General features: G+C 45.8%; 1 protein-coding gene across 2 annotated transcripts; it reads left to right on the top strand.

Moving 5' to 3' along the window:
* Positions 1–1,262: 1,262 nt before the first annotated feature.
* On the top strand, positions 1,263–23,915 carry SLC25A39 (solute carrier family 25 member 39). 2 transcript variants are annotated; one of them, XM_035134860.3, is made up of 12 exons: positions 1,263–1,524; positions 9,566–9,674; positions 11,612–11,671; positions 12,694–12,738; positions 15,308–15,417; positions 16,341–16,408; positions 17,752–17,876; positions 19,567–19,740; positions 20,461–20,570; positions 21,836–21,917; positions 22,057–22,137; positions 22,658–23,915. In XM_035134860.3, the coding sequence occupies exons 2-12, from the start codon at positions 9,578–9,580 to the stop codon at positions 22,774–22,776; spliced, it is 1,071 nt and encodes a 356-aa protein (XP_034990751.1). In that variant the 5' UTR covers positions 1,263–1,524; positions 9,566–9,577; the 3' UTR covers positions 22,777–23,915. The 2 variants fall into 2 exon arrangements, with proteins under 2 accessions (XP_034990751.1, XP_034990752.1); XM_035134861.3 differs by lacking the exon at positions 12,694–12,738.
* The last annotated feature ends 1,632 nt before the right edge of the window (positions 23,916–25,547 follow it).

The raw sequence follows: 25,547 nt of genomic DNA on the forward strand, positions 1-25,547 counted from the left end.
GGAGGACGAGCATTTGAGAGGTGAAAAGTGATTTAACAGAGGCATTGGTTCCCATGGCCAGCCCACCCATTAGGCCAGGTGAGCTGACCACCTCAGGCGGCAGGATCCATGGGGCAGCAGACCTAGCTTCCAAGGAGTCCATCGCCTGCAGCCGCAGTGACAGGCATGCTGCCTCTACAGCAGCTCCTTGATGAATAGGAGGCACTGCTGATCTCCTCCCACCCCTAGGGAGGAAATAATGAGGGTTTCCCTCTGGGGTCTCCTGAGCTCTGCACCCACCCACTCAACTGTCAGGTAAGGCTGATTCGACACCCCCTGCCTGTTTCCGCTGTGGTTCTTCACTCCTGCCTTGTTATCAGTGTAGATCTGCATTCCCTCCCTTTGTTTCCGACTTAGGTCTTCACTCACCCCTTTCTCCCTGTCAGGTTGGGGGCACCATTTTGTTATTTGGCCTCAGGTGCCAAAATGCCTTGGGCAGGCCCTGTTGGTTGGTTCCGATTCTATACACATTTTGTGTTAACACACGCATGATGGTCCAGTGAGCTCTGAAAATCCCCACCTCAGCAAAACCTATTTACCAGAGGAGAAAGTGGTGCGGGTATAAAAAAAGCAAAGTCAAAAGCAGTCTGGTGGGTGCAGTGTCCAGTTTTGGACTTTTTAAAAAACCTAAAGTCCAAGTCTGACCCTACCTTACAGGATTGCTTTGGGAATAAAAAGGTGAGGCTACATAGACCACCCCAAGCTCTGGAGAAGGCGACGGCAGAATGAAAACGTAATACTGTACATAAGCTGCCTTCAACTGGGGAGTGTGTGCTGGCGAGGAGTTATGGTCCCCCTCCCTCCAAGTGAAATGGGTGGGCGCGAACTAGGCACTGCATAAAAATATGGAAGAAGTGCTGAGGAGAAAGCATTTCGAGAGAAGGAGGGCTAAGTGAGAACTATGAGCTGAGGAGAAACCACCCCCAAGTGCTGGGCCTTAGGTTTCGATCACGCCTGGCTGCCTTTGCCTGCCTAACTGAGCGCGAACTACGCTGACAGCAACCAAAGAACGGCGAGCGAGGCTCGAGCTAGAAGATAAACCGTTGGGCGCTTTAAAAAAAAACACCTCCGAGGGTGGCGCGTTAAAGCCCCGCCCCTTTTCCGGCACGAGGCACAGCCGATTGCATCACAGACCGGCGGGCGCGCGGGCAGGGTAAGACAGACACGCGCGAAATCTCCCTCCGCCCCTCTCATCACATTGTACAGGAAGTACTGCTGGAGCCACTTCCGGGGCGGCTGGAGTGACGGGACAACGTCCCGTCCTCTGAGTCCTCGGTCTTGAGAGGGTTTCTTTCTGGTTCCTCGGTTTCAAAAGCCGCCGAGATCCGTTTCTTTATTTTTTAAAAAAATAAAAAGGCCCGAGAAGGCGGCAAATGGGCTTCCTGAAAGGCGCCGTTGTTTTGGGTTCGCGCTGGGCCTTCCCGAGGGCGCCCGTCGTTCCTGGACGGAGCTGGGAGACGAGCAGCACGTGGCTGGGATGAGTAGGTGAGTGGGGGCCCCGAGGCGGGCCTGTGCTGAGGGAGAGGGTGGGAGAGATGGCGGCGGGGGGGGGTAGGTCGTCTGTATCTGTGTGTCGGTCTCTGTTGGGGGTGGGGTGGGATTTGATAGTTCCCCTTTATGCCCCGGTGCGAGTGGTTGGCGGTGAGGGTTAAGCAGCGGGGGAGGACGAGGAGGAAGAAGAAAGAAGAAGGAGTCGACCTGGAAGAGGAGCAGGAGCCCACCTGGATCAGGCGAAGGGCTCATCGAGTCCAGGATCCAGCTTGTAGCAGCGGCCGCCCTGATGTCTCCTTAAAAAACCGCAGGCAAGGTGGGAAGGTGACGGACTGATTCTTGGATCCAGAATTGGCCTTCACAGTCACTTACGGACCCATTGTTAAAATCGTGTTTATGGAAGACAATCTTACTCGGCCACGAGTGATCGCGGAAGAAGAAGAGGAGTACTCCAGGTATACTGCGCCTGAACATGGAGGTTTGATCGAGCCCTTATGAATCAGGAACCCTTGTTGGGCATGCCCAGTACGAATTTATCAGAGCAATTAAAAAAGAACAACACTTGATTTTTTTTTAAAAAAAGTAAATTTACTGTAGATAGGTGATGACTTTAAAAGGAAATTAAACTGATTTACCAACGGTGTAAACATGATCCCAGGAATATACATATACATATATATATATATATATATAGTGAATGTATGTTAAGTAGTGATAATATTTGGCTAGAGTTTTATTTACTTGTTGATACGTGGGATGTGTGTTGCAACATTCAAGATTATTCTAGTATTTATATCATTGTGGTATTGATGTCGTTGAACAATTCTTGTATATTCTGTATAATTTGCTTTTAAAAATGTAAGGGGCATTTTGCCTTCCCTCCCCATGCCTTTTCCATCCATTGAAGTGTATTGCTTTAAACTGTATGTCATCACAATATGAAATAAAAGAAAAACCATGTCGTCACAGCATAAATTTTGTTCTCCCCCCCCCATACGACAAATTTATTGAAAAGTAAAACAGGATTAATCAGAACCTGTAAATAAAACCTGGTAGTCAACCCTTCAAACGGTGGAATTAATTAATTAAGCCATTAATTTGCCGAGGTTGAATATTTCTCATTTCCAGCCTTTCCATGAAGGAGCAGCATCCTTGACAGGGCCCAAGCCTTAACACAAAATGGGAAGGTGCTGTGCAGATATTGTTCACCAAAGCATCAAGTTCTTCTCTATCCCTGTGTGTAGGAGTGCAGAATTCAAAGCTTGCAGCCCAAGTCCAGATTGCCAGCTTCACTGGTGATATAACCCATAAGAGTGAGGAACAAGGTCTGCTCTTCGTCCTATGCCTGCTTAAGGTGTGTTGCAGCTAGAAGAAGCTTGATCTGTGGTGATCACAGAGGTAGTGCAGCCAGCTGCAGCTGCTTCATACTGAGCCCCAAACAACATGGAAACCTGTGATTGGGAACTCTGCTTGGAGCTTGTCAACCTGTTTAAACCTCTTTGGTAAGGCAAATTGTGCAGCGAAAGATGGAAACCCCTTTGGTAAAAAGATGGGTGGGAAGGAATGTGTCTTGAAAAGTGAGGATTGGTGAAGAAGTTTATGCCTGGAGTAGTGAGGCAAGGGGTCACGACTAAACAACAAGAAGTGAGGCAAGGATGGTGGTACAGTAGGCACTGTTGTGTACCCTAAAAACTAGATAATCACTCAGGCTTCCTTTATATGTATAGTGACATATGGTGGGGGTAGGGAATGGGCTGTTAGATTTCTTTTGGTAGCTGGTAAAAATGGGGTTTTGGTTGGGTGGTGCGTTTTTTAGTGCTATCAAATACAAGTCTTTCATTTTTACAGTACTGACACATAATTTCTTAGGCAAGCAGTGTGCCTACGCATGTATGCTGGGAAATGCAACCTCCCCTCCCCCCCCAATGTTCTTTGAATCCATGGTTTGAGAACTGTTAATCTGCCTCTGGAATGAAGGTGTTCATGTACAGCTGGATAAGTAGTTTTGTGTGGTGTACCTTTTCATCTTCCTAGCCTCTCTGTATTCCAACGATGTATTAAGTGCATTCTCCAGATCTTTTAACAGTTAAGGCAGTAAGTAATCTATCTAATGTGATGCTAAGGATGCATTCTTCCTTAAAAAACATAAGCAGGTTATTAGATCAGATCTAGATCCATGTAGTCCAACATCCCTTGCAAAAATCCCAGCAAACTGCAGGCTATAGGTTATCAAAAACTGACCTGATAGATATCAGTTCTCACACCTCCTCTAGATACTGAGAAATGAGGCACTGTGTGTAAGAGAGAGGAAGAGGAAGGAGGAAATATTAAGGTATGTGTTAACTAGAATGGGAGGGAGAAAAGCAGATAGATCTGGCTGGGTGCATGCTTCTGTAATTTTTAAGTAGCGTATGGTTTAGGAGAGGCTTTATAGTTGAGATCAGTATTTGCGTGGCCTCCAAATAGTCAATGAGCTTTAAGTTATGATACAGTTGAGACATTTGGAGGTCAGGACTAGAGAAGCATGCTTTTGCTGGGATCTGAGCCAGTATGGGAAGGCGGGGGATGGCGTGGGTCAGTCAAAGCCACTGCATAATTGTTCCTTGACCCTTGACTATAGAGTAAATGTTTAATATGCTTGGTAGCACAACTTCATCTTTTATCGTGTAGAAATATGAACTTGTTTTTATTGCTGTTACTAAAGATTGCAGAAGTGTCTAGAAGCCTTTGGAAGCTGTGAGGGAAAAGTTATTTATTTATAGGTGGGACAAGCTGGGGTACAATGTCTAGAAAGCCTGCACGAGTTGCAAAATCGAATTGCTTTTTCAGATCTCTATAGTTAGTGAATTTGTGCTTTTAAAAACCTCTAAGCTTATCATCTAGTCCTGATTATTGCTCTTTTGGAGCATGATCTTCTGGCAGGACAAATGATTTTGCTGACATAACAAATAAGAATCTGAATATAATTTGGGGCTCAAATATGAGATAGAGAGAGAAGGTTTATTTTAAATATACCAGCACCTTTCCAACTTCCTCAGTTTGAACAACCAGTGGAAACAAGTTTGGCGATTTAAACACCAGATCTAGGATGTATGTTAAACCAATTTTTGACTTGGAGATTATCTACAAAATGTTATTAAAGATTCCCCCAGAAAAGCCAGGGAATTGTAGCATTTTCAGGATGCTGAGAATTGTATGCTAGAGATCTCTAGCACACCTTGCACAACTACTACCCAGTGATGATTTCTGGCTGAGCTGAGGTATTTCGCTTCTTAGGGAACGTTTTTTCAGCCCAAGCACCACATTCCTTTCTGGGCAGCCTTTGCAGGGTCTGTATTCTAGTGCAGTGTTTCTCAAATTTGTTCCCCCAGCTGTTGTTGGACTACAACTCCCATCATCCCTAGTTAGCAGGACCAGTGGTCAGGGGTGATGCATGCTGTAGTCCAACAATAACTGAGGACACAAGTCTGAGAAACACTGTCCTAGCGGTAGGTGGAGCCAGAGGCAAAAGTGGCCAGAATAATGAATCTCAACCTACTAAACTACCTTGATATGGCAGGTTAGTTTCTCTACCCATGCTTATACCCCTTTCTCTCCTCTACCCAGACAATCAAAAAGCATTGTCAGAGGTCACAGACACATTCCAGCCCAGCAAACACTCAAGGAAGGAACAGCCTTGAGAGGGGGTGTGGCTGGGGAGAGTTTGAGGGTCAGGTAGGAGCCTGGACCAGTGTTAGAAACTGGCATAGGAAAACTAGGAGCCATGTGGCTCCTGGGACTTGGGTTGTGGACACCAAACATGTTTAGGTGCCATTCTGTTTTGCTGCCACGCTGGTGCCCCCCTCCCTGACTATCTAAGTTGTGTGGCAGCGAAAATTTTTTTAAAAAAATTGCTGGCAAATCAGGTGTTCTGCAGGGTAGCGCACGTCTTTTGTTGCTGCAGTACTCAGCAGACCATTTGACTGCAGCCAGGCAGGTGGAGATGCTAGGTGCCAAAGGTGGTGCCCGGACATCTCCAGTCGCAAAAGACCTGTTGCCAGCCGCAAAGTGCAACTGGCTCCTGGCTCATTTCGGAAGTGTGTTGCATGTGTTTTTAGTTGGTTTTCAAGAAAAAAATGGATGATCATGTGTTAGGATTTTTTAAAAATATAGCCTATCCCATCTCCGAGTTGATTGATTGCAGTTATAGCCTACCTTTTCCTCCAAGGAGTATATGGTTCTCTTCCTCCTTGTTTTGTTTCACAACTCTGGGAGGTAAGTTAAGCTGAGAGACTGTGACTGCCCCCATGTCACCCTGTGAGCTTCATGGCCAAGCAGGGATTTTGTTGTGAATCTCATGTGAGATACCCGCACAGTGGAAGTTGCTCCCAGTACCAGTCACCACACAGAAGTAGACAAAGGTTCAGATGGTTTACTGTTGCAGAAGATAAGGCTCAGTAAAACAGTTATGCACATAGACATGCACAGTTTGTAGGTTTTGATACAAATAACATACAGATCCATGCAAGTACAAAGTATCTCTGTTGCTCTAAGTAAGTCCAGCAATTCAGGACGTAATACTGGACAACTGACTGGCTAACAGACACCACTGAGCTGATATGCATTAATCACAGATATTGTTGGGGTACTGGGCCATTACCATAGCAACTGGCTTGACCTTGCACCTGCGATTAGCTCGTCCTGGATAGCTCAGTTGGTTAGAGCATGGTGCTGATAATTAATGCCAAGGTTGAAGATTAGATCCCCATATGGGACTGCTGCCTATTCCTGCATTGCATAGGGTTGGACTAGATGATCCGCTGAGTCCCTTCCAACTCTGCACGTCTATGATTATGTGATCCATGGGGTGATTTATGCTCCTGACGTATAGTAACCTCTTCTTATATCCACTACTCCAGCAGAACCATGGTCTCCCAGTACTAGTCCAACCCTCTAACCACCACACCACACTGGCTGTACAGTTAGAGATGGGGATTAGGTGATTTGGTGATAACAAAGGAGTCTGTGTTGTACCACTTCTGCAGGAGGAGAAATTACTTGACTGTCTGTTCCTCCATATGGAATTATCTTCATGTAGGAACAACTGGATATCAAGGAGGCTAGGACCTTTGTTTATGCAGAGAGAGAGGCACTCGGTTATTTCCACACCTGCACCCTGAAGTTGTGCAGCCCAGAGTATGATGCTGTTCTTTAAAATTGCAAGATGCCCAGCTCCATTTTGCCCACCAACTTACACAAATCCTATGCTGTACTAGCTCCCCACAAAGTGTTCAGTATTTGTGCAAATTCCTTTTGCTTCTGTGGGCATTTGTGATGCATACTGGCATCCCTGGACTGGGTGTGGCCTACATCCCCCCCCTCCCTGCCCAGTTTATCCTGCCAGGGCAGAATGTGCTTTTGAAGCTTCTTTCAGTTAATTCTGGGCTGCTGTGCTTGCATGCAAAATGCCTTGAGCCTGTGTTAAAGCATGGTAAGGTAAGAAATGGAGGGTTTTCTTCATGTACATCCCAGCTCAATAAAGAGCTTAAGGGATTTCTTTTCACTTAATTATTGGGGGCTGGCGTCACACAGAGGGTTGAGCTGGAGCAGCTTTGCCACTTGGCTGCTCACCTAGGCAAGTAGCAGTTGCACCTGGGTAATCCTTCGAATTGTACCCACCTTCATCCTCGGCAGTGCTGACAGACAGCATTAAATTGCAACGTACATGGGGTTAATCGGCTTTGTGATTGAAGGTCTTTGTTTTCTGGACTCTCTGAGATAAGAACACAGAGAGGAACTCTTGTGGCTGCCCTGCTGTTTGCCCTAGGAGAGAGAAGAAACAGTGACAGTGCTGTCTGTTCTACTTCCTCATACCATGTTTGTGTGCATGTGTAGAGGAAGGATCCCCTGCTAAAGTAGTGGGCTAGAGACGGAAGATTGGAGGCATGCAGAATGATTCCATCAGCTTCCAATAGCACAGAGATGTTGTTGGTGAGCTTCAGATTGTGAGAGGGACAGTAGGCAATAGGGCATGATGATCACAAAATAACTTGCGTACTTTTTGCCCTGTCCAATTTGCTGAGTCATTTTGAAGATAACCTGAGATAAGAATTCTAATGCACGTTCCCCCTATGTACAAGTGCAATTGAAGTGATGCTGTTTCAAAGTCTGTTTCATTAGAAACGAATAGAAGACTGAGGCCTAAATGCAATTTTGTAACTGGGTTTGAGGATCTCCTTTTCCACAACCATACACTATTCCCTGCACTGTGTTGACCTGCTTATTGGCTTGTAGAGGTTTTAACAACCATATGGATGGGTATGGGCCGTGCCTGTGCCATAGCGTCAGCATTTTTAAAATTTACATTAAAAAACAATAGAAAAACAAATATATTATTCCCATTGTTACTTGATGGGCAACTCTGCTTCTGTAACCCAGTTGCTCTATCCAGAATCAAAACTCTCAGTTTTGTAAATACCAGTAATTGAATACCGTACTATGTTTCCCCCTGAAGCCTGCGCACTGAAGGGTTATGGTGGTGTTAAGAGTTTTATCCCACCCCTTTTGCAAGTAGCTCGGAGGCTCTTGCTTATCACTGCCAGCTAGCATCATCCCGCCCCCTTCTGAAAAGCTGATTGTATAAGCAGCATGTGTAGTTGAGAAGCCTCACCCTTTTCTGTTGCTGTGCAGATAATAGCTGTCAACTAGGACTGGATGTGAAAGCTCATGTTGGGTGGGGTTTCTCGCAGGTCTGGACAGCAATCAAGGAGATTGGGCACAAAGAATGTGCCAGTATATTAGAGCCCAGTTGTCACCCATGCATAATATAGGCAGTTGCCTGTGGCATCTGAAAACTTGAAGCCAATTTCATGTTTGTAACTATACCCATTACCCCATGCAACTCAAGGGCTGAATAATCCTATGTAAGATTGTGCCATAAGCCTTCATAAAAATAAGGACCGCAGACAGAACAATGGGCACTAATTCACTGTACTGCTGTAGTTGAGCACTTCAACTTGTAAGCTCCCTGTAAATATAACAGCTGTAATTTTTTGTGATTATGCCCTTTGTGGTTGCAAATTCAGATTCCTTTTGAATCAGATACTCTTTTGAAAGTAGGATGCTTAAACATTTTTCAGGCTAGAAGAAACAGCTTATTGAGCTGCCTTTCCATTAACATGTTCTTGGAGGGGGGTTGCATTTCCCCCCTGTAAATCGTTCTGATGTCTTGCTTAGTGAAGCACTGTAGTAATTTTGCAAAGGGAAAAGGCTTGAGCACCATTATCTATATTCTAAGAGGCTTTCCTGGACTTCCATAAAAATAATGATGATGATTATGATGATAATACACATACATAGGTGCTGTTTGAGTCAAGAGAGGAAGATGCTTGTTTAGTTTATAAATGCAGTAGTTTATTGCTGATTTTAATTTTTTGAATGTTTTAAATAGTTGTAACAGTTTTTGCTGATAATTTAACTGGGTTTTGTTTTTGTTTTTTGATAAACTGCTTTGAGGTTTTAACAATAAAGTGGGGTATATATTTTATTAGATAAATACTGTACTTTTCCGTGTATAAGACGCCCCCTATTTGGGGGACTCAAATTTAAGAAAATGGGGGGAGATAGCATAGAGTCGTTGAGCTTTTGGGGGGGTTACGCACAGTTGTTGAGCATTTTGGGGGGTGGGATTGCTGTAAATCGCTCACCCACACGCGTCCAAAACCCCGCCTCTCATCTGTCCCCTCGCTGGCAGAAGATGGCAATCGCCCGTCCAATTGCCGCAGCGTCAGCAAATCAACACCAGCCATTGACGCAGCAACCAATAACACGATCAATAGTTGCTGACAACCGCGGCAGCAACCAATCAAATGTCCACCCTATGCACTATCCATGTATAAGATCACCCCTACTTTTTAGCATAATTTTTAAAGAAAAAAATCTAGTCTTATGCACGGAAGAGTACAGTAGATAGAGATTAAAACGGCTACCTTAGAAAGCATTGCTCCTGCAATCATGTTGCAGCTGACTTATGACAGGCCCTATCGTTGCTTTACAGGTGAGCAGCACAATGACTGAAAATTCATCTGGGAATATGCAGGGGGGCATTACCCCCATGCAGCAAATGCTGGCATCTGGAACTGGGGCTCTCTTCACCTCTCTTTTTGGTAGGTACCCTGCATTTATTCTGCATAGAATCATAGAGTTGGAAGAGACCACAAGGGCCATCCAGTCCAAGCCCCTTCCAAGCAGGAAACTCCATCAAAGCATTCCTGACAGATGGCTGTCAAGCCTTCGCTTAAAGACCTCCAAAGAAGGAGACTCCACCACACTCCTTGGCAGCAAGTTCCACTGTCGAACAGCTCTTACTGCAGTTTTTCCTGAGCCAGTTCGAGTGACATGGATGCATACCAAAAATGAGCAGTGACTAGAAGGCGCGGTTTGCACTTCTGTATGCGGGTTCAACTAGCCTGGCTTATTTTCCTTCGTGTGTATGCCTCATGTTTTGCTGCCCCATCGCTGCTGGCCACCTTGTCTATGCTCCGGCATTGTGAAAATGTGGATGTGCATTGAAAAATGAGGAAGTGGGCCTGTGGAGAAGTAGTTACATAACTGGTTCGTCGCTTGTGCAAACTGGGCCTGTTTACTGTCAACCAACACCATAGCTGTGTGGCTAGGGTGGTATAAAGCAGGATTTTGCCATTAATTGTTTGATTGGGATGCACCAAGGGGAGCACTGCTTCTCTTGTGTCCAGTCATAAGATCTTAGATTGAAAAATTTGGGCCCTGTTCACATGTGATGTTCATCATTCAAGTACTGCACCATTTAGGGTTGCCAGACTCAATAGAGGACAGCACTTCTGTGCCTTTAATTACCCTGCTCTCTTTTGAGTCTGGAAACCTTAAAGAGAAACCAGCAGACCCTTTGTTTAATTTCCAAGCAAAGGGTCTGCTGGTTTTTCTTTTAAGGTTTCCAGACTCAAAAGAGAGCAGGGCAATTAAAGGCACAGAAGTCCTGTCCTCTATTGAGTCTGGCAACCCTAGCACCATTAGGTAGTGACTGTTATGTGTGAAGAGGCCACCAAACGTGGCAAGTAGTTTCATTTTGCCTCTGCCACAATACTTCCCATTAGAGGCAATGCACATGTTCATTAGCAAGTCAGATTGTGTGCCTGTGAACCAGTCCTTATTCCAGCTTTTCTCAAACTTCTGGTAGTTGAAACACACTTTCTTTTGAATAAAAAGTGAAGGCACACATCACTCTTGCATCCAAAAATCTTCACCTGGAGGTGGAGGAATCTCCTCTCAGGGAGGAAAATATTTCCAGCGCTGCTGCTGCACCTATATCTCATTTGCCAGGCTCCAGGGCGGTTCCCTTGAGAGTGTGTTCCTTAGAAGTTCAAGCAGTACATTGCCATTCCTTCCTTCCAGTAAACATAATCCAAGAGTACAGCAACATACCAGTTCACCAGGTTCACCCAAGTGCATTGCCACATCTTCTAAACTTACTTGGCAGGAATAGGGGTAGCATAGTGTTTTATATCTTTCTTTCCCCTTCCCTCACTCACAAGAGTAGATGCACCCATTCATAAGGTGAGTGGGGAGCAAAAGGAAGGAAATTTTAACCTCACGTGTTATATTCAGAAAGCATCCTTAGTGATCTTCCCAGTGGCTACTCTGCACCTATCCAAACCTGCTTCTCTCTGATCCTCTAGCTCTGGGACACTGGGCATATGTCTGTTCTGTTCTATATAATGTATAATGTATTATTATTATTATTATTATTATTATTATTATTATTATTATTATATTTATTATTATAAAAAATACCCCATCCATCTGACTGGGTTTCCCCAGCCACTCTTAATAATAATAATAATAATAATAATAATAATAATAATAATAATAATTTATTTGTATCCTGCCCTCCCCGGCCCAAGACTGGGCTCAGGGAAGCTAACATCAGATATATAACATTGGTATAAAATCAAACAATAATTAAATTACCTCTTAAAAACAAGTCAGGATCAAATCTAAAAACATTCTGAAAACATCAAGCATTGAAAAAACTCTTGATATAAACAGTCGTGTGTTGTGCTTTCAGTCACACCCTTGGATGTGGTGAAGATCAGATTGCAGGCTCAGAGGACACCTTTCTCTAAAGGTAAGCAATTCTTCCTTTTTGGACTGGAAGCCATTGGGGAAGGAACCTTCCATCTCTTGGATGCTGTTGGCCTTGGACAGTTGCGTTAAGTTTCGAAACTGCTTTAAGATACATAAAAGCTCTGTGGACTTGGAGCCTACCTAAAAGTACAGGAAAAGCCCTTGGTGCAGAGCTTTCTGGAACTGTACTTCAGAACGCAACCGGAGAGTGGGGGCTTCCGTGTTCAAATGCTGTCCCAGAAGAATCCCTTGCACACAAAGAGCCTTTTCCCCGCTGAGCTGGTTTTCCAGAGTGAGGAAGTTTTTGACTGGGGGAAACATTCAGACCTGCAACTTTCCCCACTTATGTTCTAAAGTGGTACTGGGCCTCGAGGACTGTACTGTTTCCCCCGTATGATGAAAATTCACCCTTAAAGGAAGTGCACTGCTAGGGCTTAATTGTGAGTGGCTCTGGACTGGACTGTAGCTTGCTTTGTAGTGTGTCGTGCTGAGTGGTTTGATAACCACGGCCCCTTGAGTCATTTTGCTTAGCCCATAACTGGCATATGCCCGTATGTTAGTGGGACTTGACAAAATTGTTTAACCCTCCCAATGAACATTAAGCCATCCATCTCTTTCCATCCTCGATGTCTTACCTTGGAGCAGTGCCCCATAGCTGTTGGAAGCCCTTCTCTGGTTACCAGAAAACCTGTGGCTTTCTAGATATTCTTGGACTCTGATTCTCATCAGCCTCTGCCATCATCGCCAACAATCAAGGATGATGGGAGTTGTAGTCCAACAACATCTGAAAGGCCACAGAGTTTCCCAGAGTTGCCCCAAGCCATTTGGGTCTAGAAAATTGTGGGTTTAAAAAAAATAGTCAGGGGCATGGGGGAAATCACAATCTGTATTGCATCTTTCTGCAGCCAGAGTCCCCAGACAGCTACTTCTTAGCCGCTGCCTCAACTAAGGGTCCTCATGTCCCTTCAGCTGTTCTTCCTCCCTCACCTCTCTCTAAGTATTTCCATGTTATGTCTTTTTCAGTGTTTTCAGTACAGTCTATGCCCTGGAGCATTCAGGAGCCCAAATGTGAGTATATCAGATGCTTTCCCATATAAGCTGCCATTCTCTTTGGATGCAGCTCTGACCCCTTTACTATTTCCATGAGCATCTGGTTGGCTACTGTGAGAGCCATGTGGGACTAGATGGGTCATTGGCCTGATCTAGCAGCGCACCTCTTTGCATACTGTTCATGCTCCCAAAGGAGAGTACTGGGAGCTTGTTCTTCCTTCCCCTGCTTTCCAGCTCTCTGGGGAGAATGATCCTATCCCTCCTTCACCAAAGGCGCTGGTGTTCATCTGTCTTCATTGTATTCCTGGCACAGAGCATTCAAAAGAACGTGTGAGGGCTCAAATTGTGCGGGGATGCCCATGTCGGCTTCTCAAATATCTCCATGCTCGCCTCACCTACCCCTTCCTCTCTTGATGCGTTAATGTCCGCAGATCTCCTCTGCCAAGAAAAGTAAAATTAGTTGTGGTAGCCCTTCATAACATGCCATCACTGTCTTGGTTGAAACCAGGACATCAGAATAATAAGGTATCCCCGATGTCCCAGAGACGGGGTGCAGGGAGAATGACTTGAGGTGCTCACCAATTTTATTTCCCTGTCTTGTTATGTTCTACCAAGTAAGTTACTTCATCTTCCCCATGTTTCACCGAATTGTCCATCCTTGTTCAGAGGCATTGGATGGGGTGAGCATGGCCTAATTCGTCCCTTTTGGTGCTGCTGATCTAAATATTTCTGCCTTGGGCCTGCTTCATAGCATCATTGTGTGTGATATTTGTATGAATACCTCATCGTAGACACTGGTGCAAGTCTGCAGCTTCTTGGAGTCCAAAGCAACGTTGTGACTTTTGTGAGCTTGGCACATATAGTGTGCATTGTGGCCCTTCAGACTGCAGGGGGAAGACCTGCATATTTGAACGTTCCCTCACAGATAGAAAGTCAGCACATCAGGGGTAAGGGTTTTACCCTAACCACCTCCCTAAAGTACCAGCTTTCAAGCTTAGCCAGTCATTAAATGTTGACATGCTCCTTTTACTGCCAGTGGTCCACCATTGCTTGGGTTTGGGGCTGCTGCAGCCAGAGATGCCCTCTCTGACTCATAAAATGATACCATCTCATTATATCAAAGAACAGCATTCTCCTGTTTAGTACCTCTTCCATGTGGAAAGGCTGCAGCTTCCCCTCTCCTGTGATCTCTCTCCGGAGTTGAGATGCATGTAATTGGGCCCTTGTGTGTTCTGCACATTATTCCCCTCTGCCCAGCTGCGAATTCTCTCATCAGAAATAATAATAGTGTCTTCAGATATGTTTTAATTTTACGTAAGTCATTCTGCTTCCACAAAATCTTCAGTTTTGAACCTCTTTTCTTCTGCTTTTTTTGTTGTTGCTTACAAAGGTTGTGAAACGTCCTTTCCATTTTTCTCTGCAGCCATGCAAGCTAGAATGCCTGTTTATTTTTAGCAAAAACGAGCATCACTGCATGCTGAATTGAACATTGGGTAGCACAGAATATATCTGGCACTGCATGTTGTGTTGGTGGGCAGAAAGCTGTTCCCACCTTCTATTTTTAACTATTGCGAGCATTTTGTCTCCTCTGTGTGCATCTCCTTTTCCTTCCCATGTCCCATAACTTTTGTGTCTCTTTGCTTTAATCCCTTTAATTTATGTCTGGTTGAAGGGAGTAGCTGTGTGTTTGGGGCTGGTGGCACTGATGTTGCCTTCTGGGGAGCAGGTGATGGCTTCATGGGTATACAACCCCAATGTAGTATGTCCAGAATATTTCAGATTTGTGAGGACACATTTCTGTCTATGTGAAAACAGCCTGTTTTATTTTCTTCTGCAATCTGCTCTTGGGTCTATTGCATCTGCTATGACTTAAGTCTGAAAACATCTAACTTCTCAATGCCTTGAGATGGACAATAGATGTTTAATACAATACCCAATTAACTTGCACATTCATTACTACAGGGATTCCATGATTATTGATACAAATACCTTTTTTAAAAACCCACTGACCTGTCCTACATGACCAAAACCTGAGAATGGAACCAAAAAACTCCCTCTTATAATTAGATCTTGGGACAAACAAGGTCTAGCTGTCCTTTATCACGTCCTGCTAGATTGTCACACTAGGGAAACGTCTGAGAGATGGATAACTTTTGTTTTGGTACAGAAATTCCCAAAGCTGGGAGGAGTTTTCAGCAGGATCCAAGAATGAGGGAAACTGTTCTTTACTAATATTTATTATTTTATATTCCACTGTTCTGAATGCAAATCCATCCAGAAATCTAAACTGCATTTAAAAATGAAACTGTTTGCTATTTATATAGCCACCCCGTGTGACAGTTCATAAAGCAAAAACAACATTGCAAATACAGTATGAAACACGAATAAGTGTAACTATTTTTTAAAATTATTTTTTTTAAAAAAAGCATTACTGCTGCAGGATTTAGCATGAGCCTGAGATTGACAGGGACGTGTGTTCAGGAGCAGGTGACAAATTGGAAATAATGGAGCAGTCAGGAACACCTGATTTCTGGTGATACAACAGCCCCCGCCCTCCTCTGAGCGCTGTTCCTTCTTGTCTCCGCAGGGAAATGCTTCCTTTACTGCAATGGCCTCATGGACCACCTATATGTGTGTCAGAATGGAAACAGCTGCACGGCCTGGTATAAGACGCCTACTCGCTTCACGGGCACTTTGGTAAGGTTCTGTGTGATGAAGGGCTGGACCATCTCCCAGCTGGAAGGCCATACAGTTTGAGTTGGCTATATAACCTAGGTGGAGGGTGAGTGGCTGAAAATGTGGGAAAAACATAGATTAGGTTGCTATCCCCCACCACTGTTACATATATATAAAAGGCCTCTAAATAAATTGCTTTAGGGACTCATAAGGGTATGGCTGGGGTTGACCTGAGGCGTGACTGTCTACACCAGGCATCCCCAAACTGCAGCCCTCCAGATGTTTTGGACTACAATTCCCATGATCCCTGACCACCTGATCATGGGAGTTGTAGGCCAAAACATCAGGAGGGCTGCAGTTTGGGGATGCCTGGTCTACACCCTCCTAAGGTGATGTGAAATAGGGGACTGGAGGGGAGTAAGTGTGCTGCTCCCTCCCATCAGCCAGGATAGCTCAGTTAGTTAGAGCATGGTGCTGATAACACCAAGGTTGCAGGTTCGATCCCCATATGGGACAGCCACATATTCCTGCATTGCAGGGGGGTCAGACAAGATGGTCCACAGGGCCCCTTCCAACTGTGATTCTGTGATCTGTAGCCAAGGTTTGTTCTTTGTTCTGGGATAAAACCAAATCCCGTGCAGGTGCCCATGCGACCCTGTGGGAGATGAGGAAAGAGAAGCTTCTTTTATGCAGGGCAGTTTGGAGCAATCAAGAGGTGGGTTGAGAAAAGGGTTAAGCACCCCTTTCTGCTGCCCACTCACCCGCCCCGGCAGCTGCTTCCCTGCCAAAGCTGGGGGTTTTTCCAAGCCAACCAGGCCTCTTGGGAGCTCATTACAGGGGTTTTTGTATGACTTCTCGTTCAGCAGTGTGGCTCAGCTTCAGGGTTTTATTCCGACCAACTGCTCTCTCCTTCACTGTCCACCCTTGCCTCTTGTTTCTTCCAGGATGCTTTTGTGAAGATAATACGTTATGAGGGCATCCGATCCTTATGGAGCGGCCTTCCACCCACCCTGTGAGTGTGGACATAAGTTGCATGCAATTAAATTTACATCCCAAGGTGCACAATCTTGTGGGGGGAGGGGTAACACAGTTACTTTCATTTTAAACAGCGGGCGAGGGACCTTTTCGGCATGGAAGGCCAGATCTTCATCTGCTCCCACCCCCATAGGCTGACTGTGACAGCTGGGTGGGACGACCTACCTGTGACTCATGTGGTGTCATTATGATGTCAGATGATTAACACGTGGGTTGTCCCGCCCCACATGCCCAAGTCCCTTGTGCAGCGCTTCCCAAGTGCCCACAGTCAGCTGTCTGATGAGTGCTTGGGAACAGCAGCACAAGGGGTCTTGCTGGTGCCAAGCATAGGGCTGGCGAAGCTGTTTTTGCAGGGGTTGGCTGCACATTCAAGTTCCTCACAGAGATCTCAGATGCACAGCCGATCCAGCCTTCTCCCTACCTGCCACACACTTTGTATTACATATTATATCAGGTGGGGAGCGGGTGTGAATGGTTTTGGGAAAACTGCCTCCCAGGCCAAAATTGGCCCACACCCTGGCAGTTTACCAGCCCTTCCTTTAGAAGCACTATTAACATTTTATCATCTTTATTGCAATGTATGATTCCCATCAGTTTGCTGTCCTAGCAGATCCTGTACATCCCCAAAAACATTGAATTAGGGAATAGCTTCAAGAAGGAAGCCTGGTGGTCACACTCCGTTGTCTGGTCTGCTAGTGTGTCTCTGCACACGTGTGCTTGAACATTCAGCACAGGCATGTACTCCCAAGAAAGCCATCTTTGGGTGATTACATAATTTAGAAGCAACAAGCACAGTTTTACAGCATATAAAGCAACCCAGTGAAAGCTGTGGAAGCTTCCTGCCAAGGTAAAGAAGGGTGAAGGGAGATCTCCAGTCTCTTGTTTCTTTGTTGCTTTCTCTCAGCACTGCTCACTGAATTGTCTTATCTGCATGATCAGAATTTTTGATGGGCTTAAGGGCAACGTCAAATTTGCAGCGCATTGGCATTGGAAATACAGTTGTGCCTCAACTTACGAATTTAGTCCGTTCCGAAGGCACCTTCGTAGGTCGAAAAATTCGTAAGTCGAAAAGCACCATTGGAAACGCGATTTCCCATAGGAATGCATTGGAAACGGAAAAATTCGTAAATCGAAGCAACCCCATCTAAAAATTTGTAAGTCAAAAAAACCCTATCTAAAACCGCCGCGGTTTCGGTTCGGATGTCGAGAAATTTGTAAGCGTGCGGCCATTTGCCCCACTGGTACCACTGTAGTTGAGTTCTGCACGGGAATGCACACTCTATGGGACCATGGCCCTCAATACCCGCAACTTTTTAACAGGGTGATGGCTGTCCCTGCCACTGTGATCTACTTCACTAGCTACGATCAACTACGCGATTTATTGCGTGCCAAGTTGGACAGCCAAGCACGGTACATCCCACTAGTGGCTGGAGCTGTTGCTAGATGTGAGTATCACTTCTCCTGTGTTGGTATACATGCAGGAGCAGCCTGCCTTTCTGCTTTTAATGACTGTATTTTTCTGTGTATAAGATGCCCCCATGTATAAGACGACCCCTATTTTTTGAGCCCAAAATGAAGAAATAAATAATTGCAACATTCCGTGTACAAGACGACCCCCAATTTTAAACTTAAAAAATTTGGGGGGGGGAATACAGTCTTATACACGGAAAAATACAGTAAATGCACAAACTGTATTGTAAACCACTAGCTTTTCAGAATACAGGTGTCTTCCCTCCCCGTATTGCCTAACAGCAGATGGCGTGCGGTAGTGCAGTGGCGCCGTCTTCTCCTCCCAGCCTCCAGACATGCCCAGAGCTTCAGTTCTAATTGTGGATATATTTTGATACATTATTTTCGGTCTGGATTGGAGAGAGAGGGTGTTTAAATGGTGTTTAGAGAGTGCTCCCCACTTACACAATTTTCACTTATGTGTGTGGGGGCCCAGAGCATAAGGGGTGGGGGACACCTGTACTCATTATTTCCCTAGTGTCTGTAGATGCCAATCTCCATTTTTGAAAGACGTTTAGAAAAGGGGCTTCCTGGAGAACAGGATGTTTGGAAGCATTTTAGAGGTTTGAATTACATGTGCCATATAAATGCTCGAGACAGGAAGCAGACATGGTGATTTCCATATGTTTTGGACTACTTCTCCCATCATTCCTGACCATTGGCCAATCTGGTTGAGGCTGTTGGGAATTGTAGTCCAATAAGATCTGGAGTGCACCACATTGGCTGTCCCAAAATATATAAAGATTCTAGCTGCTGTGCATCTAAAGTACACAGGTCTAGAAGGGTGGACATATGTCTTGTTTTGAGTCAAGAGAGGAACCACTGGATGGATGGAAATATATCAGGAGGGAAACCATTACTCTTAGCTTGTATGAAAGAGATTTTGCTGAATGAGCTACAGAAGTAGGAGCAAGGGAGGGAGGGAGATGGAGAGAGAGAGACAGACAGTTCCTGCAGGGTACTGGGAGAGGGGAACCGAAGTGCAGGTGGGCACCGTCCTTCCACCACCACCCCTTCTCAAAAAATAGACCACGATGAGATATGGCAATATGACGGCAGGTTACAGGTGTGGATGTGTAGGATGTAAAACAAGGATAGATGCCACAATTATGCCTTCCTTAGAAACCTCCTATAGCCATTCATTGCCTTTTCTGTTCACCACCAGCACCACAAATGAACAATTATTGAGGGCAGATCTCCGCCAACTCTTCTTTCTCCCCACCCACCTCGGAAATCTATTTTTGACAGCCAGAATTGCAGACTCTTTGTTCAGATATAAGCTAGCTTTTGGATCCTAGATCTGAATAACTAGGAACAGGGTTGAAAAATCAGATTCCTACCCTACTCATTGCTACCTTGTCAGATCTTGATGACCAGGGGGAAGCTGGAATGCTGAGCTAGATGGCATTTCAGTGAAACCTGCTACTTCACTTCCCACATTTTCCGACGCCCCGGCACCTAAAGGCTTCCTCCGTTTACATGCCAATGGCATTGTAATCGATGACTGCCAGTCAGCTCTTCTGCATGCCCGTGTCTTCCATTTGGTCTTTGCAGTGGAGGAGCTGGGAACTGCCTTGATTAAACTGGGGCTTGATTTCATGTGCCGCTCTGATCTCTCTTCCCTAGTGGGTGCTGTGACAGTGATCAGCCCCTTGGAACTCATCCGAACAAAGATGCAATCCCGACAGCTGAGCTACCGGGAGCTGCGTGTCTGCATCCAGTCTGCTGTGGCCCAGGACGGATGGTTCTCTCTCTGGAGGGGCTGGGGGCCCACAGTTCTGCGGGACGTTCCCTTCTCAGGTATGGAAGCGACACAGGGAAGGGAGCAGAGAGCAGTAACGAGAGGGTTTGGAAGACGTTGCCTCCGGACATCTGGGAGGAGTTAGGCGTGTTCTGTTTTCTGAGCAAAGGTTATGCAAGGCGGCTGCTTTCAAGATACCAAAAAAAATATGAGACTCTTCTCACCCCTCAGAAAGGTTCATCTTCAGCTTTCTGTTGAGTACAATGTCTTAAGGACAGCAGTGCATCGTTACTTTATATTACCCGTGAAAGTTGCAGAATCTCCACCAATGTGTTTTTTTAAAAAACGGGATTGGACAAACACCTGTCCATTGCCCAGGATATCCTGCTATTGCAGAGGGTGGAGAAATACGGTCCATTCCCACTTGGAGATAGATACACTAGGTAGTATGTGGGTCTCTTTTGCCTTCACCAATAGCGTGTGGCTTGGCATGTCTTGAGTGAATCCAGAACCCTGGTAAGAGTTTTAACACCTCTGCTTTGTGGAACTGCCCTGCCATTATGAAGGTTGGCATATGAATTCCTCTGAACAAATAAATATTACCGTTAGATCTGGGCAAAGGGTCACACACAGGGATTCTGGACAGAGAGGGGGAGAGCTGCAGCTCTGGCAAGCAAGCACACCTTCCCCCCACTACCAAAAAGGAAGCACATTCAGCTTTCTGTGGCCGGCAGTTCCCCTCCTTTGACGATCTGTCTCTTCCTCTTTTCCCCCCACAGCACTGTACTGGTATAACTATGAGCTGGTGAAGGACTGGTTGTGCACCCGATTCTGTCTTACCGAGGCCACCTTCAGGGTCAGCTTTGCAGCTGGTGCCATTTCTGGCACGGTGAGTGCCAGCGCTTGACAGTTCTTTCCAGTGGCCTTGAGAGGTTGCCTAACCAGAGAGAGATGCGCGGCATTGCGGCCTGCTGAGCAATCTTCTCTTTAACTGTGACTCTGGGAGCCTCTTAACCAGTCCGCTTTCTGCAGCCAGGAAGGCTGTAAAGATAGTGCCTTCTTTCTTTATTTCTTCCGTGTTGGTCAGCAGAAATGAATGTTAGCATGCTGCTTATTGTTAAGCATCGGCCTTCTTAGCTCAGTGATGGGAGCGAATGTTGTATTTGCAGCATTTGTAAAATATAGCTAATGTGACATATTTTAATGATGCACCTCAGGAGTAGGGAACATTCCTCATTCTGGTCATGAATAATGTTCTGAAGGCTGCATTCCAGTGGTGGGTGGAGCCAGGAGGAAAACTGGGTGGAGCCATGGGTGCGAACTTGCTGGTTAGCTCTGTTGGTTGGAGCATGGTGCAGATAACACTAAGGTCACAGGTTTGATCCCCATATGCGTACATATTCCTGCATTGCAGAGGGGGTTGGACTAGATGATCCATGGGGTCCCTTCCAACTCTACAATTCTGTTCTTGATGCACACATAGGGCCTTTACCATTATCGCAAACCACTTTTCCTTCTCCGTGTGCCTTCTGAACAGTAGATTCTTCATCAATGAAGGAGGGTACCTAAAATGGCTTTTATCTTCTCCCATTCACTACAAGGGGGTTGTGGATTTATGCAGATTTAGAAAACTTTGCCCCCTTTGGGTGTTGGAGGCACTGCCAATTCCATTCCTACCTGCTCAAAGACACGGGATGCTTTTCTTCAGAGCTCCTCCCTGTTTCAGTGTAACAGACTGAGAGCCAGCGTGGTGTAGTGGTTAGGAGCGGTAGACTCATAATCTGGTGAACCGTGTTTGCTTCCCCACTCCTCCACATGCAGCTGCTGGGTGACCTTGGGCTAGTCACACTTCTCTGAAGTCTCTCAGCCTCACTCACCTCACAGAGTGTTTGTTGTGGGAGAGGAAGGGAAAGGAGATTGTTAGCCGCTTTGAGACTCCTCAGGGTAGTGATAAAGCGGGATATCAAATCCAAACTCTTCTTCTCTTCCCCTCTATTTCCCACATCTTTTCTTCGCAAACATTTAGGCAACTAGAGTGGTAAAGGAGGCCCTACCTTCCCCACCCCAGTAGACAAAAGAGAGCACTTTGCCTCCGGCCAAGGGAAGAATCTTGCTAGTAGTGATAGCTAATAGATGGTCCTTCCTGTTCCCCAGGTGGCTGCTATCCTGACGCTGCCCTTTGACGTGGTGAAGACCCAGCGACAAATTCAGCTGGGAGACATGGAGACACTCCAAGGTGAGGTGCAGAAAGCTACCTGGGGCTGCTATCATTAACCCTGGCTAACTTTTTTGTTATGGCTGCTGCAAGTTGAAAAGAGAAGCAAGGAATAAAAGTGTGAACTACATAATGTCATATACTTTCTCTCCCTGCTCAGTTGCTACACCCAGATCCTCCTCCACCTGGCTGCTTATGCAGAAGATTCGAGCAGAATCTGGCACCCGAGGACTCTTTGCAGGTGACTTACATTGCCGTTTACTGCTTGCCATTCTCTGTGCTGTGCGACAGCATCTCTATAGAATAGTATTATTATTGTTGTTGTTGTTGTTGTTGTTGTTGTTATTACTACTACTACTACTACTCGCCCTTTACCAGCAGGTCCCAATAATAAGTAGAGGATGAGATTTGTAGGTATAAGACTATGGTTGAAATCTCTCAACTAAAAACCCCCTAGAAAGTTGGGCGTTCTGTTCCATCTCAGCCTCATTTCCCTGTAGCTCCACTGCACTTTAAAAGATTCCCCCTACTTTGAACACACAGCGATGTGTTGTGTGTGAGTCGCATGTGTGCCAAATTCAGGAGCTGGCCAAGCACTTGCACACTCTTTCCTGGCCTTATTAGAGCAGGCAGCAAACTCTGCACCATGGAGATGGGATGAATTATTGAACATAGGCAGTCCTTCTCCAGTTCCTTCTTCCCAGCCTGTCTGACAGGTTTGTTTCTTCTTCTCTCCTTCCCCCTGCCAAAATTGCCCACAGGTTTCCTGCCTCGGGTGATCAAGGTGGCCCCCGCCTGCGCCATCATGATCAGCACATACGAATTTGGCAAGGCCTTCTTCCAGAAAATGAACCAGGAGCGGCAGCTTAACAACGTATGAAGGCCATGGAAAGATCCTCCATTTTTCAGACGGACCAAAGCCACATTGGTGGCAGGGAAAAAGGACATATTTCAGAAGAGTGAAAGAGGAAAAACAAAGTTTGTGAACTCGTGGTCTGAGTAAGGTGGATCCAGTCGTGGTCACTGTCAGTTAAGGGTTGAGAAGACCATACCTAGGAAATATTTTGTTCTCTTTTCTTGTAGGACGTGTCTCCTGTCAGACAAATCCCAGGTGCCTTCCAGCTCGCTTCTACCCTCCTCCTTTCCCCTTTTGCTGGGGAGCAGTTCCGTAATTTGAATCTCTTAGCTGCTGCACTCCTTGCCCCCGCCTCCCTACCCTAGAGCCATTGTTACATTTTGCTGTTGGGGTGCTGTAATGTTTGGACATTTTTACGCCTTTCATCTGAAGAGCAGAACGTTCTCGTTAGCCTTGCCCAGAATCGAGAGAATCTCTAGCTACAACTGGCTGCCTGTAAGGTCCCAAACAGAACGTGACTTTATGTACTTTTCACCAGAAAGGGATGAAAGGAAAAAGAGGAAGAAGCAGGCTAGCCATGGCATTCCAAAAGATTTTTTTTTAAAAAAAAATGTTTTTTGCTGCATGCAATCTCTCTCTGTGTGTGGCCCTCCAAAAGGCTTCAAGCTGCTGTAGACGGAAACAGACAGGCAACTCCATCGCTGCCTTAATCCTTAAGTGTCTATCGGCCTGCATGCTTTCTGCTCCGCCACACAATCCTTTCTGTGCATGACAGATATGCTGGCTCACGCTGCAGCCAAACACTGGACATTGGGGGGCCCAGAACACAAAACACTGGCTTGGACACTCAGGATTCTCCCACCTCTTCCCTCGACATTTCTATGGGCAGCAAGATAATGAGTAGCACGGGCACAAAGGAATTAAACGCAGTGTTCTCCCCTTGCAGTCTTCCATAGCATCTGCTCTGCTAAAGGAGGGGCTGAAATCTCAGCCAGGCCAAAAGTTTGTTTTGATGCCAGAGACTTGTGTCACCCTTTAGCAGCTGCTAGGCTTTCCCCTTTCTATGCTGTTAACTTATGTGCCTGTTGCTTACATTCTTGTGGAAAGGTTCAGGAGGCTTTTTTTCTTAAATAAAGTCACATTTTAAACAAAGAAACAAAAAATTATAGCAGATGGCACCAGGAGAGGATTGCTTGTTCATCCATGTTTTGTGTATTAGGAATTTCTGGTCTAGCTCTTCTCTTGTCATCTTTGGGAACAGGAGTGGGGAACTTTTTGGCCCAGTCAGCTAGATCTTTATTTGTCCCAACCCCTCCCTGTCAATTTCAGATTATTGACAGGTATGTTGTCCTGCCCACCTATCGGAAGGCTTTGCATAGGGAAGCAGTGTGCAGATCTCTGTGAAAACACTGTGCTCAACCCTTCTGAAGCACTGAGAAAAGGGGCTGGCCAAGCTGCTTTCTCTAGGGATTGGCTGAGCCCTTGGGTTCCCCATGCAGAGCTCAGTTGCACAGCCTATTTGTCAGACCAGCTGATGGATGGCAACGTCAACCTTACTTTGCAGGGATTGGTTGTCCCCCATGGGGTACTATATGCACCATTCTTACTTGAAGATTTTCTTCCCTTCCCAGGAATCTTCTCATATGCTATGTTCTAAGATGCTTATATTATATAATAGGAGTTGGAAAAAATCTTTTGCCTCCTGTGCAAGGCATTGGTTTGTCCCTGTCTCCTCACCTTCATTCTGCAAGGCTTCTTCACTGGATTCCTCCATGAACCTAAATCCTCCCTCCTTTTGACCAGGTGACTAGGTCTTTCTAAAAGCAGAAACAAGCCACTTGTTAATCAGCCAAGATACGTGATACAAAGAGTAACCCACAGGCGTTTTTGAATCCTCTGTCACAACTGGCTGTAATTGTTCAGTACATAGAAACAAGAACTTCCTAACTACAGTGGTACCTTGTTTTGAGTCCGGGATCCATCCTGGAGCCCTGGGCGCTCAGCGAAAGGGACGCTCGACAAAGCGCCGCTCTGTGCATGCGTGCAGAGCGGTTTGCGCTTCTGCGCATGCGCGAGTGGCAAACCCGGAAGTAACTTGTTCAGGTACTTCCAGGTTTGCCGCGGACGTTCGCTGAAATGGATTCTCGACGACGGGGTGGATGTTTGCGGAGGTATTACTGTACTTTTTGCTGTTAAAGTGTTGGGGATTTTTTCTGAATTTCCTGAACCGTTGGAATGTTTAAAAAAACAAACTGCCTTTGCACCATTCCAGCAGGTCAGTTTTCCCACATGTTGCCAGATTCCAGCTTCCATCAGCCCCCTTAGCCTAATAGTCATTGATGAAGGGGGTGGTAGTTGGCAACATCTGGGGAGCTAAGGTTGCAAGTGATCGAACCACTGTAAGAAAGGGATGCTGGGAAGAGAACAAGCAGCATCACCAGGGTGTGAGCAGGAATCTCCAGCTCCTAACCATTGCCCATGCATCATCTGGAGGGCCACAGGTTACCCACCCCTGTTGTAAAAGGTGGTTGAGGAATGGGAGATGTGAATGGAGATGTGAAAGCGGTTGCATTTGAGATTAGTGTGATGGTTAGAGAAGGAGGTACTCTAAATACCTCTAACTTCTTGTGGTTCTTTTAATATATTTCACATTCCTAGGTGCCACAATCAAGATTTTGGGTAAGCTAAAATGAGGGATGGGATCCAGAGCTCCATTAGGTGCACCTTATGACTTATTCATCGGCATAATGAGTGTCTCCTCACTCCCAAGCGGCAGAGCACCATCCAGCCCATGC

The sequence above is a fragment of the Zootoca vivipara genome, chromosome 12 (genome assembly GCF_965207765.1).
Source record: "Zootoca vivipara chromosome 12, rZooViv2.hap1.1, whole genome shotgun sequence".
Lineage (NCBI taxonomy): Eukaryota > Metazoa > Chordata > Lepidosauria > Squamata > Lacertidae > Zootoca > Zootoca vivipara.